The following is a 19211-nucleotide window of genomic DNA, read 5'->3' on the forward strand; positions in this document are numbered from 1 at the left end:
GTAGAGGGAAAGTCAGAAGAACAAGCAGACTTCCTGCTGAGCATAAAGCCTGACATGGGACTCCATCCCAGGACCCTGGGATCATGACCTGAGCTGAAGGCAGATGCTTAACTGACTGAGCCACCCAGACGTCCTTAGCTATAGTATTTTTAAGTTTGAGAAATTCCATCTGGTTACTTCTTAAATCTATTATGTCACTTTTTATAACTTTTTGTTTCCTAAAGTTATTTACCAGATTTTTTAAAACTTAGTTTTTGAGGGACACCTGGGTGGCTCAGCAGTCAAACGCCTGCCTTTGGCCCAGGGCGTGATCCTAGAGACCTGGGATCAAGTCCCACATCGGGCTCCCTGTGTGGAGCCTGCTTCTCTCTCTGCTTCTCTCTCTCTCTGTGTCTCTCATGAATAAATAAATAAAATCTTAAAAAGAAAAACCCTTAGTTTTTGATAGGTGGAAGTCTTTCTGAGTCAGTCACCTTCTAGTCTACTGGTGTGCATGATTGTCTTATTCTTTGTGTTGCCCTTGTATTTGGAAAATTATTTGTAGGAAAAAACTGCAGGATGGAGATACTTTCTTCCAGAGAGCATTTTCCTTTCTTTCTGTCAGTCACCTGGGCACTAACAGTTCTGAACCACTTTTGTCTAAGTTCAAGACTTGAAGTTTCCTGGACCACACAGGTGTTTGTATAATCCATGCAAGGTCATTTGAGGGCTGGCTTACTTCTGGCTCATCCTTATCAGGAGGACGTTGTCTTCTGGGGTCCCAGCTTAATGTATTTATGCTTGAGGTATCACATCTCCCACCTGAGACAGGCCAATTTTTCTTTTACAATTCTTTTTCCTTTTAGATATTTATGATATGATGGGAAATATTTTTTTTGCCCCTGGTTCCTAACACACATCTTCTAAAAACCCATGGAATCTCCAGAATGTGAAGAGATGTGAAGAGTATCCTTTATATGTCAAATGAAATAACTGGTGACTGGAAGCCTCTAGATGGCATTAGGATGGGGGCTAATCAGTAGAAAGACCAAGGAGTGATTACAGGATTGGAATGTTCAGCTCAATCCCCTGACCTCTGGGGAGGGGAGAGGGCCTGGATAGTGATTTAATCATGAATAGCCAATGATTTGCTCATCAATCATTAATAACCGTGCTTACACAATGAAACTTCCTTAAATACCTTGAAGTGATAGTTTCAGAGAACTTCTGGATTGGTGAACACATTGAGGTGTGGGAGGGTGGTGTGCCTGGGGCAGTCCCCAACCCATACCTTGCCCTATACATCTCTTCCATTTTCTTGTTCCTGAGCTGTAGCCTTTATACTACACTGCTAATAGTAAGCAAAATGCTTTCCTGAATTTTATGAGTTGTTCTAGTAAATGATTGAAACTGAAAGGAAGGAAGGAAGGGTTACAAGAACACCCCTGGCTTTGAAGCCAAGTGGGACAGAAGTATCAATAATATGGGGACCCAATACTTATGACTGGCATTTGAAGTGAGTGCAGTTTTGTGGTGCTGAGCCCTTAATCCTGTGGAGTCTGAAGCTGATTCTGGGTAGTTAGTGTCACAATTGAATTGAAGTGAATTGTAGGATACCCACTTGATGTCTGCGGAGACCTGGACAACTGCTTGGTGTGGAAACCTATTTGGTATTAGAAGTGCTGTGAGGAAAAACAACTCAACATCAAGCCCTCCAGAAGGAGGACTGATCCAAATTTCCTAGTCTACTATTATTAGGAAAAAGAGTTTTTTCCACCTAACTATTGTTACTTATTCTTTTAGACTCACCTCCGAAATTAGCTTTCAAGGGGCACCTGGCTGGCACAGTCAGTTAAGTGTCCAAAGCTTGGTTTCAGCTCAGGTGGTGTCAGGGTGTGAGATTGAACCTTGAGTCCGACTCTGTACTCAACGTGAGTCTGCTTAAGATTCTCTCTCTCTCCTCCTATCCTTCCCCACCATGTGCACATGTTCTCTTTCTCAAATAATTAAATAAATTTTTTTAAAAAGATTTAATTTATTTATTCATGAGAGACACACAGAGACAAGGGCAGAGACACAGGCAGAGGAAGAAGCAGGCTCCCACACATAGCCCAATGTGGGACTCGACCCCGGGACTCTGGGATCACACCCTGAGCCGAAGGCAGATGCTCAACCACTGAGCCACCCAGGTGTCCCTCAAATAAATAAATAAATCTTAAAGAAAAAAAAAAAGAAATTAGCTTTCAAGTAGTGTTGTCTGGCCTGTTCTCCCTCTGCCTCCACTCTGGACCACTCAGGAGTAGATGTCCTGTGTCTCTAGCTCTATGACACCATTTTCTCACCATGGAGTACCGGCGTCATCCAGTAACAGTCTCTCCACTACTGTGAACTCCAGTGAACATATATGAGACATCTCTGCCTTCCCAGAGCCTCAAACCAGTCCAGTCCATAAATGCTGAATAGAATTGACTAGATCCTATGTTCCTGCGCATTAGAGACCACTCAGGTAATGGCAACCTAGAACTCTGCTCAGAAACTGCCAGCCTGGTGGGAGATGATGTCAGGAGAGGCTCTGTGCTGCCCACCGCAGCCCTTGTCCACACTGAGCCATGGAACCATTCCTGGCTCTGCCCCTTCACAGGCTGGAGAGCCAGCCAGCACTGCCACAGTGCCATCCTTCCATCCCCCATGGCTGACTCTGAGAGAGTTCTTTGAAGCCAGGACCTTATACTTCCCAGTCAGCCCAGAACTGAGCCACATACCATGACTACTCGCTCCATATAAAGCAGGTGTATGGAGAAGTGAAGGGACTGCAGCCCCTCCTGTATGGTGGGGGACGAGGGGCAGCCAGCAAAATGGCCAGTGACAGGGACCGCACGGATCTGCAGAGCACACAGGAGTGTGTATGGGAGGCTGCCTGCAGCTCTTGGAAGCTTTACTTGCTTAACTACAAACAAACATATGTTGCTTGCCCATGAGCATGTGCTGGTGATTTATAATCTTGTCAGAATACTGTCACCAACAGTCACCAACAGCACAGTGGCCTGTCTACCAGAGGCAGAGGCTGGGGAGGAGGCCAGTACCCCATCCTGTGTCTCATACGCCCTACACTCTACCCTCCTGCCTGGTGCTGAGCACCAGAAGGAGGAGTGCCGACTTCTCCACCCCAGGGCTCAGAGTGTTCTTTGGCTGGTGAGCTGGTATAAGGAAAGGTACCAGTAAGGCCTCCCCGAAAATGCCCTTGTCTCAAGCCCTGGGGAGCCTCCCATCTACCCACACCGCAGAGCCATGGGGTGCGCAGAGATCCAGGCCTGAAGCCCCACACAAAGCCAGTCTTGTCTCGGCATATTTTTCCCAATCACAGAATCAAAGTTTTACTCTCTGGTAGGAGAACTCTTAAAGACATCCCTGTACCCCTTCTAGTGCTTAGTATTCTGGGGACAGGCCTTGGATGGCAGCCCTTCCCTCTCTGGGTGGTCGGCACCCCCCTCCCACCCACCTCTGGGGGGCCCTGTCAGCTGCAGCATGCTCTGCCCTAGTAGTTGGGCTCTTGGCACACGTCAGTGCCAGGACACTGGGGAAAAACGCTTGCGTCTAAGAGAGACTGCAGAGAGAAATGACTCAGAGAATATTCAGGGTGGAAAGAATGAATGAAAATATTTTTATGAAATTTCCCCTACCACAAACGGTATTCTCAGCCTGTGGAGGACCAAGTACTCCAGGAGATAAATATCTACTTTTGCCTGCTCACTTCACCCTAAATGCTCAAGCCGTCACTGCTAGTGTATCTGCAATACTTGGAACACCTCGGAAAAATGAAGATTTAGTCACTGAATCATTTTTGATTGAGTTTTAAAATTCACAGCTGTCAATGTTTACACCCAAAGTGAAAGTGCTAGACTCTGTCCAAATGTCTCCACAAGAACCGCAGTTACAACTCTTCATACACTGTGCTCGTTCCTAAGCATAGCAGAGTCATTCAGAGAGCAGAGAGCAACAGGGGATTACTGTCTTTGGCAGCTTTGACTGAAACCTGAGTTGCTGACAACACCCACCTTTCCTAAATTGGATCAGCCCCTGATTTATTCATTGGTTCATTCATTTACCTAACAAAATACTGAGCATCTTCTGTGTGCCAGACCCCTGTGCTAGGGCTATGAGGAGGACTAAGATACAATCCCTGCCCTCAGGGATGACACAGTTTAATAGGGGATGCCAGTAAGGAAACTGGTATGTAGGCCATAGCATTGTAAGAACCACGGGAACACAAAGGAAGTCAGTTGGTGTGAAGTATGTTGAGGAACTGGGGATAGGGAATCCGGAGAAGGCTCTCTTGGAGAAGGGGACATGTGAGCTAAAAATCCATGGAGGAGAAGGGAGGGACTGGAATGAAGAATGTGGCAAGTGCATGTCACCATTGTGGCCAGCCAAGCAGAGAGGTGTGGCTGGGACATGGGGTGTTGGGTCACAGAGTGAGAGCTAAGCTTGAGGAGACAGACTGGCTTCTGAGGACTTGGCAGGTGTTTCTTCTTGTCTTTCATTTCAAAGATTTTTTTTTTTTTAAGATTTTATTTATTTATTCACAAGAGACACACAGAGAGAGGCAGAGACACAGGCAGAAGGAGAAGCAGGTCCCATGCCCGATGTGGGACTCGATCCCAGGTCTCCAGGATCAGGCCCTGGGCTGAAGGCGGTGCTAAACCGCTGAGCTACTTGGGCTGCCCTCATTTAATTTATTTAGAGAGAGAGAGTGCGAGCGTGCAAGAGCACACCTGAGAGCAGGGGGAGGGGCAGAGGGAGAGGACGAGAGAGAATCCCAAGCAAACTCTGCACTGAGCACAGAACCTCATGCAGGGCTCTATCCCATGACCCCAAGATCTTGACCTGAGCTGAAATCAAGAGTCCGACACTCAACTGGCTGAACCACCGAGTTGTCCCTCTTGTCTTTCATTTCAGAGGAAACTAACTCAAAAAGGTTGAGTAGCTTGCCTAAGGTCAAACATGAAAAAGTAGCAGAATAGCTCTGCTATTTCGGATTCCAAAACTCACATTCTTCACCACTAAGCTCTGCTGCCTCCGTTTGGGTGGAGGGGTGGGAGGACAGTAGCCACTGTGCTGGAGAGATGGAGATCGGTTTAGAGGTGAGAAATACAGAGACATGAGTTATAACAGTGGAAACAGAATGAAGAAGAGAGAGATTTGAACGATATGAAGGTGTTAAAGTTGACTGGTCGTGTTAGACGTTGGTTGCAGGTGGGAAGCAGGAAGAGAGGGCCATGACCTCCATTTCCAGCATTGGGAGCTTTTCACTGAGACTGGGACCTTATAGCCAGAATCTGAGGAGTCCAGTTCTGAACAGGGTCAGAGAGAGGTCATTCAACTGCTCTGTCCGTTTGCCACAACATGGGAATAATAATTGTGTCTACCCTGTCAGCTTGTTGTGAGGCTTCATGTGCAGAGAGCCGCAGCAGTACTGACAGGGAAGAGGCACCTCATAAAGGCCAGCCCTTGGTGTTTCTATCCTTATAGACGGTAATTGAAACCGTGGGAGTAGATGAGGTACCTCTGGGTACCCCTACCGAGAGCAGGGGACCCGGGATGGAATCATGAGAGAAAAAGAAGCCTGCACTTAAGGGATTGGTGGAGGGACCAGAAGGTACAAAGGACTGCGCCTCGGTTTCCAGAGAGACAGGAGGAAACTAGGAGAGCTCGGGCTCAGGGGAGGAAGTGCTCAGTGTGTTCAGGGAGGGGACTGTGAAAGGGGAGTATGATCTGGGGGGGTCTGAGCCACCAGGAGGTCACGGCCCAGGAGGCTGAGAAGCAGCTCCACAGGGCTCAGGCCCTCATGGACAAGCAACTGGGTGGCAGGGCTGCCCTGACAGCAGCAGGCGGCACAGACGCAAAGGCCGCCCTGCAGACTTCAATGCAAGAGACTCTGGAACCCACAGCCTGTCAGCTGCGGAAGAAAGTTCCGTGATCCCCTGTCTGATAGTTGAAGAAACGCTGAAAGAATGCCTTGCTCTGGGAATCACAATGAGGAGACAGGCTTGCAGCAGCTGGCTCAGCGTGGTTTGGGGCAGACACCTTAGAAATGGCATTGCACCCGGGGGCTGCGGCGATGGCATGCAACTATAGCTCTTTCTTTCCTTCTTTTTTTTTTTTTTTTTTTAAGATTTATTTATTTATTCATGAGAGACATAGAGAGGCAGAGGGAGAAGCAGGCGGGCTTTCTGCAGGAGCCTGATTCAGGACTCGATCTCGGAACTCCAGGATCAGGCCCTGAGCCAAAGGCAGATGCTCAACCGCTGAGCCACCCAGGCATCCCATCTTTCCTTCTGTTTATTTATTTATTTTTAAAGATTTTATTTATTTATTCATGAGAGACACACAGAGAGGCAGAGACACAGGCAGAGGGAGAAGCAGGCTCCATTCAGGGAGCCGGACGGGGGACTCAATCCTGGGTCCCAGGATCACACCCTGGTTTGAAGGCAGGCTGAGCCACCCAGGGTTCCCCTTCCTTCTTTTTAAAGGTTGATTTAGGGATTCCCTGGGTGGCGCAGCAGTTTAGTGCCTGCCTTTGGCCCAGGGCCTGATCCTGGAGACCTGGGATTGAGTCCCATGTCGGTCTCCCTGCATGGAGCCTGCTTCTCCCTCTGCCTGTGTCTCTGCCTCTTTCTCTCTGTGTGACTATCATAAATAAATAAAAAATTAAAGGTTGATTGATTGATTTATTTGAGAGAGAGTGATCGCGTCGGGGGTTGGGGGTGTGGGGGTTAAAGGAGAGAGAATCTTATGTGGACTCACCCTGAGATCAGGGCCCTAAGATCACGACCTGAACCCAAACCAAGAGCCGGTTGCTAAACTGCCTGCACCAATCAGGCGCCCCAGCACGTAGCTCTCTCTAAGGGACTCAGCACTGAGGAAGTTTTTTGTTTTGTTTTGTTTTTTTAATAATTCTTTGCTCCTGAGCCTCGGGAAGAAAGCCCGAGTTCTGGGCCTTCACCTCCACGCGAGACTGCCACCTCCTGGCCACACGGGAGAAACGCGCTTCAGTGAGGTCCGGACACGGGTTTGCTGCTTCCTTTTGCAGCCGGTAAGAGAGTGAGAACATTGGGCAAGTGGCTACTGGGTGGTAGAGACCCGGGTCAGGCATCTATCTCCCTGACCAGCTGCCTCCTACCTCTGATTCCTGGACATCTCACCACCTCTTTCACCACATCCTGTTCAAAGCTCCTTGTTGGGGGGCAGCCCTGGTGGCTAAGCGGTTTCAGCACCTGCCTTTGGCCCAGGGTGTGGTCCTGGGGTCCCAGGATCGAGTCCCATGTCCGGCTCTCTGCGTGCAGCCTGCTTCTCCCTCTGCCTGTGTCTCTGCCTCTGTCTCTCTGCCTCTCTCTCTCTCTCATGATTAAATAAATAAAATCTTAAAAAAAAACAAAAAACTCCTTGTTGGGAAAAAAAAAGAGCATATTTTACACACTATTTCTTGTAAAAAAGTCAATCAATAAAGTAACCCATGTTATGTACTCTGGTGGTATACATACTGCTGAATTCAGAATGACTGTCGTGTGTCTTCCATGGGTATTTGCTCCTCTGGGCAAGGCTCACCAAGTCCAGCCAGCCTGTGCACGGGTGCTGTGTATTGGCCCTAACACCCGAGTGGAGCGCCCAGCACTGGTGGCCCCCGGGACACAAGGGGGAGGTGGTGCAGACACAGGTGTGGAGGGCCAGGCAAACCGGGCCATTAGAAAGGAGTGTTCCCCAAGGACTTTCTATTTAAAAATAAACAACTATGGGAGATTTTATTTTTTATTTTTTAAAAGATTTTATTTATTTATTCATGAGAGTCAGAGAAAGAGAGAGAGAGAGAGGCAGAGACAGAAGCAGGCTCCACACAGGAAGCCCGACATGGGACTCGATCCCCGGTCTCCAGGATCACACCCTGGGCTGAAGGCAGCGTTAAACCGCTGAGCCACCTGGGCTGCTCCAACTATGGGAGATTTTATAATAAAACTTATGAACAGTGAATTAAGTGTGGCAGTCAAAGTATAAGATTTTGGGGAGATAACATATCTTTTAAGAATATTCAGTAGATCTTTATGGCAAACTATCCTTTAGTGTCAGAGCCTTGTGGCTGTTGTTCAATGAAGTCACACAGGACAGGTGGCCTCTTACACAGCCCGAAAGGCTGAAACTCCTCCTGCTGATGTGGATTAGCTCAGAAGACGAAAGTAAAGGCACAAGGTTCTATGGGGCAGAAGGTGTAGTTTTAAAAATAAGATCTTACTGGGGCACCTGGGTGGCATCTGCCTTTGGCTCAGGTCATGATCCCAGGGTCTTGGGATCAAGTTCTGCTTCTGGGCTCCCTGCTCAGCGGAGAGCCTGCTTCTCCCTCTACCCCTCCCCCCAGCTTGTGCTCTCTCTGTCTCACACTTGCTCGCTCTCAAATAAATAAATAAATAAATAAATTTTAAAAAATGAGATATTATAGTATTTGCATGACCCTCAGAAGGGCATGAAGCTAAGAAAACATAATTATGTTTTATGGTACTAATAATATTGTCTCTCCTCAGATTTTTGACTGTTTCTCAAAAGTGGAAAAAAATTTAGAAGTCTTGTTTTCATAATACTGGAGAGACAGGAGAGTGTGGTAGTGATAATTCAGGTGCAGAGGTCAGACACCCTGGGTGTGAATCACAACTTTCCCACTTATTGTCCCCCAAGGGATAACCTGTTTCTTATACCTATGTGTTCATTTTTCAGCAATTCTTTTTTTTTTTTAATTATTTATTTATTTATTTATTATAGTCACAGAGAGAGAGAGAGAGAGAGGCAGAGACACAGGCAGAGGGAGAAGCAGGCTCCATGCACTGGGAGCCCGACGTGGGATTCGATCCCGGGTCTCCAGGATCGCGCCCTGGGCCAAAGGCAGGCGCTAAACCGCTGCGCCACCCAGGGATCCCCATTTTTCAGCAATTCTTATAAGATGATACAGTGGGGTGTTTTTTGTTTTTGTTTTTGTTTGTGTTTTTGAGATGGTACAGTGGTTTTAAAATATGTCCACAAGGATTCCTGGGTGGCTCAGTGGTTGAGCATCTGCCTTTAATCCAGGGTGTGATCCTGGGGTCTGAGATCAAGTCTCACATTGGGCTCCCTGCATGGAGCCTGCTTCTCCCTCTGCCTGTGTCTCTGCCTCTCTCTCTCACTGTGTCTCTCATGAATAAATATATAAAAATCTTTAATAAAAAAAATACATCCACAAAAGTTTTAGTATGTTTCCTCTCAAGGGGTAGAGCCCATTTTTCCCCTCGTTTCTAACGAAGAGGGTAAAACACAAGTGACAGTGTGCAACTTCTGAGATTAGATTACAAAAAGTAGTGGGGTCCCCTCTTTGCACTCACTCTTGGATCACTCACTCTGAGAGAAGCCAGCTGCCCTGTTGTGAAGACAGTCAAGAAGCCCGATGGAGAGGCCCTCATGGTGAAGACTCGAGGCTTCCTGTCAACAACTGGCTCTAACTCTCCAGGTGTGTGAGTGAGCCACACTGGAAGGGGGTCCTCCAGGCCCCGTCACACCTCTGGATGACCGCACCACCAGCTGACCGCTTGACTGCAATCTCATGAGATACCCAGAGCCAAAACCACTGAGTTAACCTGTTCCCAGAAAAACTGTGAGATAAAATATGTTTATATTTTTTAGCCACTAAGTTTTGAGGTAATTTGTTATATAGCAATGGGTAATGGATATAGATGGATTGATTTAACAGCTTTTGCAGATTTCTGCAAAGTTTGAATAGAATGGCTTTCATTTTGTCTTCAAAGCAGCATTTTAAGGAAACTTCATTTGTGTCTGCCCGAGCTCTGTAGCTGCTGTGGCAGGGAAGGGGGGCCGGGTGCGGGACCCTGCTGGAGGTCATTGTACTGCACGGCCTAGACCCCCCATCCTTGAGAAGAGGAGATGTGGAGAGGGGGGACAGAGAAACAGAGACCAGGGGCCAGAGAGGGCACCCAACAAAGGGCTCATGGGCCGAAAATTCCAACTTCTAGCTTTCAGGCCCTAACGATACAACCAATGCTCTAAACTTTACAAATGTTTATAGATTTTATTTATTTATTCATGATAGACATATATATATAGAGAGGCAGAGACACAGGTAGAGGGAGAAGCAGGCTCCATGCTAGGAGCCCAACACAGGACTCGATCCCGGGACTCCAGAGTCGTGCTCTGGGCCAAAGGCAGGCGCCAAACCGCCGAGGGATCTCCAAACTTTACAAATGTTTAAAGGAAACATGTTGTCAGTAAATTGGTAATTTGGTGAGCTGGGCACTCAGTTGGTTAATTGATTTTTGGCAGGCATATATTTGGCAAATTAACTTACAGTGATTGGTCTGCTTCTAATTAAGTCATACATAGTAATTTTTATGATCCTGAGGTAATAATTTATTTGCAAAAGATATATTTACACACACATATATGTTTCAAATTCCCAACAGAACTCATTAATTTCTTCCTCTGCGAAACTTTCTATGACTTTGAAATTTCTCTTCTCTAGGAAGCGAGACCAGTGAGCGAGTACTTCTGTGGCTTTAGACTGCTCGTCATGATTAAGTCCCTGCCTGCCACCAATTCCTGGAATAGCAATCCTCCCTGGGAGGAAACCGCCATTTTTCACTTCACAGAAATCATAAATGGAGATAAATTCCAGGCAGTACCACTTTGAAGATGGCCTCTCTTAATTTTAATTTTGGCTCTCAAATGTTAAGTGGGATCATCATTAAAAGAAATTCTAAAATCTCAATTCTAATGGGAAAAAACTCCCTCTGAAATTAGTGGACATCAGTACCCTTTCCCTGGTTATTTCTACTTCAAAGTGAAGAGTAGACAAGAATGGACAACCAGAAGCCCCTGCACCAAGGACTAGAAAGCCATTCTTTGGCGCACAGGTTTCTCTTCTACTCTTTCGGAGGAAATAAGGTGCCATGTGAACCATACTGGGGCCTGAGGTGAAAGGAAGAATCAGTACTAGCCTCGAGTTCTAGTTGTGGTCCCCAGCTGTCTTCCAGGTGGGCCCCAGAAAACGTGGAGCAGAGATCACCCCCCTCTGTTGTGTCCTGTTGTAATACCTAACCTACATATTATGCGAGAGTAAAATAGTTGATAGTTCTATGACACTAAATTTGGGGTGGTTTGTTATAAGTAATAGGTGACCAGAGCATCTCTTACCTTATCTCTTAATAGGTGGCCTTCCCATCTCTTACCTTCCTCCAGGAAACTTTCCTTTTTTCTCCCCTCCAAACCTTCTTCCTTGGCCCTAACAACTCTCAGGAAATAAAGGGTCATTTAATACACACAGCCTCCACTTAGCCATCTGGGCTGAAAAAACAAGGCATTTCAAATTCTATTTCAGTATGATGACTGTCAGTATAAGCCAGGATATACATGATTCACTCATCTCCATTCATTCCTTCAACGAATATCTAAGAGGCTACACTGGCCAATACTGTCTAGACACCAGGGTACGGTGGTAGACAAAGAAGATGAAGTCTCAGCTCTTCTGGAGTGGAGTTTCTTTCTTTCTTTCTTTCTTTCTTTCTTTCTTTCTTTCTTTCTTTCTTTCTTTCTTTCTTTCTTTCTAGATTTATTTATTTATTTTTTATAGACATAGAGAGAGAGAGAGAGAGAGGCAGAGACACAGGGAGAGGGAGAAGCAGGCTCCATGCAGGGAGCCTGACGCGGGACTCGATCCGGGGTCTCCAGGATCAGGCACTGGGCTGAAGGCGGCACTAAACCGCTGAGCCACTCGGGCTGCCCCTGGAGTGGAGTTTCTTACAGAGCACAGACACTAGACAAGTAAATGAACGAATGAGGTAATTTCTGCAGGAGGGAAGTGCAGTGATGTGGTGAGGTGGAGAAAGCCTGAGGGGGGCTGTGGGAGGCAGTGGGCAAACTTTAGAGAGCGTGGTCAGAGGCCTCTCCCAGAGGCGATGTCTGATCTGAAGTTGGAGAAGTTGTCCATCAATCCTAGGTCTAGGGGAAGAGACTTCCGGAAGTTTTGCTGGCCATGGCAAATGTGTAGATTTTAGTGTAGGTGCAATGAGAAGCTATTTTTGAAATGATTGTTCTGGCCACAATGGCAGAATGGATCACAGGAGGCCAGGATGGAAGCAGAAACTAGCAGGCAGAATGGCGGGTTAGCAGAGGGCCATTGCGGTAGGGACAGTGTAAGTAGGGACAGAGCTGGGAGGACTCGGTAAGGGTGGGACAGGGAGGAGGTGAGAGAATGCAGATCATTTGGTACTAGTCCTACACTTTTTTTAAAAAAAGATTTTATTTGTTTACTCATGAGAAACAGAGAGAGGCAGAGACACAGGCAGAGGGAGGAAAAGCAGGCTCCATGCAGGGAGCCCGATGTAGGACTCGATCCCTGGACTCCGGGATCACACCCTGGGCCGAAGGTAGGCACTAAACCGCTGAGCCACCAGGACTTCCCTAGTCCTTCACTTTTTACTTGAGCAGTTGGGGTGGTGGTGGCACCTTTTACTGAAAATAGGAGACAGAACAGGATTTGGGAAGAAAGTCAAGAGTTCTGTTTTGGCTATGAATTTCAGATGTCTGGGGAGATATCAGGGGAGAGATCAGGCCAGGGACGCAGTCTGGGACTCGAATATATAACATTTATGTGGTGTGTAAAGCTAGGGGGCTGGACAAAATCATGCAGGCAGAAGGTGTTGGTAAAGAGATGCGAAGTAGGCTGACCCAACAGTCTGGTAGAGAAAAAGGAGAAAGTATAGCAAACATGGAAGACGCAGCTGGCAGGAGGAAAATTGGGAGCGGTATCACAGAAGCCCAGAGAAGAAAGCCGGTTGCTTTGGGCCAATTGGGTCAAAAGCCGCTGTGCGTGTGTGAGATAAGTAGGAAGAAAATGGAACAATGAGTGAGTGGAGGCGAATTTGGGGTCAAAGAGGGGTATGAGTCCTTAAATGCTATCATTTAATTTAACTTGGGGGTGCAAATGTTTTATTTATTTATTTATTATATTATTTTATTTTATTTTTTAAGATTTTATTTATTAGAGATACAGAGAGAGAGAGGCAGAGACACAGGCAGAGGGAGAAGCAGGCTCCACGCAGGGAGCCCCACGTGGGACTCGATCCCGGGTCTCCAGGATCACGCCCTGGACCAAAGGTGGCGCTAAACCGCTGAGCCACCCAGGCTGCCCTATTTATCTATTTTAAAAAGATTTTATTTATTTATTCATGAGAGAGAGGCAGAGACACAGGCAGAGGGAGAAGCAGTCTTCATGAAGGGAGCCTGATGTAGGACTCGATCCCGGGACCATGGGATCACAACCTGAGCTGAAGACAGACGCTCAACCACTGAGCCACCCAGGCATCCTGAGAGTGCACGTCTTTTAAATCTCTTTTAATCCCTAGATTTAAGCCCAGGAGAAAGAGAGAAGCTCTGTTTATGAGAAGGCTTTATGAATGTACCTCAGAGAATAAGCAGAAGCAGAAGAGCTGACTTGTGGTGGGAGCAGGGACACAGGGTTGTAATGGGAAAGAGAGCAGAGAATGTGGGTAACAGGCCAGGCAGGTTGGTAGATTTGGTGGAGGTGGGGAGGTGTGGTTCTCAATGAAAAAAGAGGTGAAGCTGTCACCTGGCTCCTGCACCACTGATCCACTATGAGGGAAAGAGTCACTTTGCCCCCTAAGCTTCTCCACTCCATTTTCATTGGACTTTCCCTGAGAATTCCACTTTCTCTGTAGCCTTCTCAGGGGAACAAGGTCACTACCCCTTTCCAGCATGGGAGGAGGGGCGCTCATCCTCTTTCCCCTCCTCCTTCTGAACTAGTCCTTTTTCTCCTCAATGCAAACAAACACAAGCAACCCCCCAGTACTTGGCATGGTGCTTGGCACACCATGTTCAATCAATATTTGGTTTTTAAAAACAAACTAACCCTGCCCTTTAAAAAAAAAAAAAGAGTTTATTTATTTATTCATTAGAGACACACAGAGTGAGGTAGAGACACAGGCAGAGGGAGAAGCAGGCTCCCTGTGGGGAGCCCAATGCAGGACTTGATCCCAGGACCCCAGAATCAGGCCCTGAACCGAAGGCAGACGCTCAACCACTGAGCCACCCAGGCGTCCCCAACACTACCCTTTTAAGGTTAGTTCCTTCAGCTGTATCACCCAATCCTCCTGGTCACAGTCTTCTCTACCATGACTGTGGCCATCACATTGGGAGGACTTGACCTTGGTCTTGCAATTTGGTGTCCTCCAGCTCAGAGAAATTCCTCTCTGATCCTCTCTGGTCAGCACTGTTAGGACCACATCTAAGACCTGTCAGACCTTCCCTCCTCTGCTTTAGGAGGATTTTCAGGGGGAGCCAAACACGGTGTTCTCTCCCTGAACCTCCACTCTGAGAATCGTGTGAAATAACTCCCCCTAGTGGACAACCACACACATACACGCTCTGTGTTCCCAGTCACACCAAGACGACTTTGAAGTCGGTGAAAATAATAATTCTTCATTCAACAGATATACCTTGAGCACCTGTTATGTATGAGTCTGGCCTATTTGAAATTATCTTGGGTCTCACAGTTCACTGTTATCACAGGAGCAGACATCAAGCTTCTCTGCCTCCGCCAGGGTTTAGGGTGTCTGTGCAGGACTCCCTCCCTCTCTCCCTCAACAAACATGCAGAGACTGCTCTGAGGACATCAGGACAGACGTGGCAAGAAGTGCACTGAAACTGGGCGCTTCGGTGGCTCAGGTCGTGATCTCAGGGTTGTGAGGTCAAGCCCCACGTTGGACTCCAAGCTCAGTGTGGAGTCCATTTAAGACTTTCTTTCTCCCTTTCCATCTGCCCTGTCCCCACCCCTCTGGGCAAACGCATACACACCCTCTCTCTCTCAAATAAATAAATCTTTTATTTTTTTTAGCTAAAAAAAAAAAGCATATGCTTTGAAGCCAAATCTGGTTTGATTCTGGTTGGCTGCATAACCTTGGGAAGCATTCTTAATATCTTTGTGTTCAATGCCTTAGCTTGAAAAACATAAAAGTACCTCCATCATTCATTCATCGGAGCATTCGAATACCTAATATGAGCCAGGCTCTGTACTCTTGGGGCTCTTTTGAGGATTAAATGAAGTGACACAAGGAAAGTAGCTGGCACATAGCAGTACCGAATAGGTGAAAACTCATCAGTCCTACCACTGTCCGGTTTAGTTTCTTAGAAGAAGGAGAGTCCTCTGGGTGATTTCTGCTTAGTGGGGAAGTACCACACATGACTGGGAACCAGAGCCAGGTGGACCATAGCAAATGGTAAAGTACCTCGAGGCTGGAGTACCAGCAGTGACTGTCATTGTCTGAATAACTTCTGACCAGACCGGGCCAGCACCTACCATCAGCCAAGGCTCTCCAGCACACCCAACGAGGTTCTTTGTGACTAAGGGAAAACTTTTAATAGCTAGTCTGTCTGGTTCTCAAGGCCACCTTCCGTCATCTGTGAGCAGGAGCAGAGCCAGCTACCTCCCTTACCTTCATACTGGACTTCCAGGTGCATCGTGCACAGTACCTTGAGCACGCAGTCCACGATGCTGGGGTGTGTGGTTCCAATGATCGACTGACAAGACAGACAACAGGACAAGGTGGTTACTCCTCAGATCCAGTCTACCAGGAAGACATGAAGGGCAGACTTCCAAACTGCATGGCAGCCTGGCTGAATGGGGAGCGGGAGGGCTGTTCTGAGTCCCTGGGCCTTGGCCCCTGTGCTGTACAAGGAAACTTCTTCTCCAGATAAAGTACAGAGATGGGCATCCAAGAATCAGACCGACAGTCTGTTGAGGTTGCCACCGACCCCTCTCGCTCAGGAGGCATTCAGTGAGGGGTTAGCCGGTCACCTGCTAGAGGTGCAGGGCCAGGCTGGCTACCGTGCTGGGGGAGGCTGAACTCAGCCAGGATCCTACATCTTCTGTCCTCAGGGACCTCACAGGATTGGGGAAGACGCCTTTCTACCTCTTCAACCTTTATCCTCTCATTTCCTGTCCTTTCACATGAAACACCCACAAGCTCACCCACTTACACACAACTGTCTCCATCCTCTCTTGCTATCATGCCTTTCCCCCACCTCCCCACCCCCGCACCTAAGCCTCCCAGGAGCCCAGGGGAAGCCACTTTGCCCTTCATGCATCCTTTGACAGGCTGCTGCAATTTAAGTTCTGCTATGGGACCAAAGTTGGGGTGAACCCCAACTTTTCATGCAGGGACCATCCTTCTGTTCTACCCATGCTTAGTCTCTGCAGTATTTGACCCACAGAAGTTTCACGTTCTCCCTGTTGGAACTCTTTTCCCTTCATTTATCACAGCCCTGTGTTTTTTCCCCGTTTCCCTTTAATGGCTTCCATTGGTCTTTTTCAAGGAGGCAGAGTGGCATATGGAAAGACTGAGAACTCTGGAGTTAGGGAGAGTTGGATTTGTACCAAGTTGCCTCTTCGTGTGTGGCCTTGAGTGCGTCACAGCACACCCCTCAAGGCTCAGTTACATCATCTTTGAAATGTCTGCCTCCATCAGCTATTGTAAAGACTAAAAGGCATCGCAGAGGTAAGCTCCTGGCACAGTGCCTGGTGGGTAGGAGGCACTTAATAAATGGAAACCTGGAAATAATAATGATAATCCAGCTGTTCCGCTGGACTGTCTTGCTCAGCTCCTCTCTTTAATGCTGGCGATGCTCCTTCTCTTGCTTCATCTTACCGGGCTGAGCTTGCTCCCTTCTGTTGTCTCAGTGATTACTTCTCTGTTCAGGAAACCCAACTGCCATCCTCATCTCGGGTCTCTTTCTGAGGCTTCAGACTTATTTTCTACTGTCGGCGCCTCTAGAAAATATCCTCAACACTAATTCCTCAATTGAGCTAGGAATCAGAATTACTTGGGGGAGCTTAGAAAGAATAAGCATTGCCAAAGGCTGCCTGAGAGCTGTCAAGATCTATGGGAGGGGGTTCCAGGATCCCTTTTTTTTTTTTTTTTTTTTTTTTTACACAAATGGCCTATTGTATCTTCTGCAGCCGGCTAGGCCGGCTCCTTTGATGGCAGTTGGGAGCCACCAAGGCTCATGGAGTCAAAACCTAACTCCTCCCAAATTAACTCGGCTTTTTCCTGCTCTCTCCTGGTGGCACACAACTCAGCCTGCTGCTAGTCCAAAGTTGGGTGTCATTTTTGGCTGCTTTTGTTTTACTGCCCTCCATCCCATGCACTCCACCTCAGAAAGGTCTGTCTGACCAGGTCACTTCTATTCCCAGTGCCACAGGTCAGGCCTTACCATCCCTTTGATCTCTTGTCTCCCTGTCTCCACTGAGCATGGGGCTGTTTTGAGAGCTTTTGATAATTCATCTCAAGATCACTCTTGGAGCCTCTCTTACCTCCTTACTAGCACCGAGTATTCATGTGGCCACCGTGTCCCAAATCCGATTCTATTCACATTCAGGAAGGCAGAAGCCAGTAAGAGAAGAGGAGATTTCCCAAGCCCTGGCGATCTGGCCTCTCACTTCCATGCTATCTACAAATGCACGGGGATTCCTTCCCTACCAAATTGACTCCTGTGAGCTTTTCTACAGTCTTTTCATCATCCTTGTTGCTTGTCTCAACCACTTTTAAGTCTGCCAACATCTTTCTGATCCTTAAGTAAACAGGACAAATCACTCTGCTGGGAGGCATGAACTCTTTGCCCTGCCTTGGCCTTCTGGAAGTAACGCTGATTGAATAGCAGACATACAGCGGGAGGCTGAGCTCTGTTTCTCATGCCTGTGTGAAGTGCAACTGTGGTAGGTAATTTTAAGGTTAGTGTGTTGAATCAGAACCACAGGAGCATGCAGCCTGGACTTACCTGCGCAGTCCTGAGAGTCTGCAGGGACAGCTGCTGAGCTTTTGGGGACGCACAGGGCAGCAAAGCTATTAGACCTTTGTACACTTGATTCTGGTACTTGGGATTACCGTGGACCAAAGAATCCATCAGAATCTGCACTTCTTCCTGGGTCTCTTCTGATTTAGACTTTGCCAAAAACTCTGCTATGGATCGTACACCTGAGCAAAGAAGAAAGGAAATGCTCAATTGGAAGAGAGTTATGAAAACAATCCTCATTCAAGATTACATAATATCATGCTCTGGTTTCTCTTCAGATCGTATAAATCTTTCGCCTTTTACATAATATGGGGGAGGGGGACAACTGAGATGTGTTAACCAGGCCTGTTCAAACGAAGCAGAATCCAGGCTCAATTCTCATGTTGCCTCACTGTCTTGTTTACTTTAAGGCTCTGTGGCTAGAGGATTTTGTTTCAACATAGGCATGTCAGCTTGTCAAAGTCTGTTCTAAAGTTTAAAATGGCTCTGCAGGGATCCCTGGGTGGCTCAGCGGTTTGGCGCCTGCCTTTGGCCCAGGGCCTGATCCTGGATACCTGGGATGGAGTCCCATGTCAGGCTCCCTGCACGGAGCCTGCTTCTCCCTCTGCCTGGGTCTCTGCCTCTCTCTCTCTGTGTCTCTCATGAATAAATAAATGAAAATATAAAATAAGTAAATAAAATGGCTCTGCAAAATGCACAATTAAACATGTGTTTGGGATTGCCATATGATAATTATTTTTTTAAGATTTGATTTATTTTTTCATGAGAGAGAGATAAAGGCAGAGGGAGAAGCGTTCCCGGTGGGGAGCCTGATGTGGGACTTGATCCCAGGACCCCAGGATCACAATCTGAGCCGAAGGCAGCCGCTCAACCACTGAGCCACCCAGGCGCCCTGCCATATGATAATTAACACATGTGCAGCATCCAGGAATTTACTAGATGTTCCTGACAGATGCTGCCTCATTTGATCCCAGAAACATACTGAGAGGAAGGTGTTAGTCCCATTTTATGGATGTGTACAGTGAGGCCCAGGAGAGGCCATGGGGAGACATAGACGAGAACAATGATGAAAAGTTAAGAGAGGGAAGTGCTTTGAAAAAGGGATGCGTGGGGACATGATATCTTCCCCATCCACCTCCATCAGAGCACAGGATGGAACATATGGAAATGACAGGGTTATTTACCCTTCTCACCACACTGTAAGCTCTTTGAGGAGAAGGACTGTATTTTATTCATCTTCATATTCTCAGCACTCCCTACCTATCTATCTATCTATCTATCTATCTATCTATCTATCTAATCTATCACACATATTCAATGATTTTATTTCCATTTTATTT

General features: G+C 47.3%; 1 protein-coding gene and 1 long non-coding RNA gene across 13 annotated transcripts in view; one reads left to right on the forward strand and one right to left on the reverse strand.

Moving 5' to 3' along the window:
* Nucleotides 1–19211, reverse strand: part of ARMH1 (armadillo like helical domain containing 1) — a 50678-nt gene that overhangs the window by 7850 nt on the left and 23617 nt on the right. For all 12 annotated transcript variants that reach the window (XM_072772502.1, XM_072772499.1, XM_072772508.1 and 9 more), the window contains 2 exons: nt 17857–18053; nt 15516–15600 (listed from right to left, as the gene is read on the reverse strand). In XM_072772502.1, the coding sequence (XP_072628603.1) occupies nt 15516–15600; nt 17857–18053 (282 nt within the window). The remainder of the gene's footprint in view (nt 1–15515; nt 15601–17856; nt 18054–19211) is intronic.
* On the forward strand, nt 6689–11140 carry LOC140602649 (uncharacterized). The gene is made up of 2 exons (XR_012005549.1): nt 6689–7072; nt 10529–11140. It is a non-coding gene; the product is annotated as an uncharacterized lncRNA (long non-coding RNA).

This window comes from Canis lupus, chromosome 13 (assembly GCF_048164855.1).
Source record: "Canis lupus baileyi chromosome 13, mCanLup2.hap1, whole genome shotgun sequence".
Classification (NCBI taxonomy): Eukaryota; Metazoa; Chordata; class Mammalia; order Carnivora; family Canidae; genus Canis; species Canis lupus.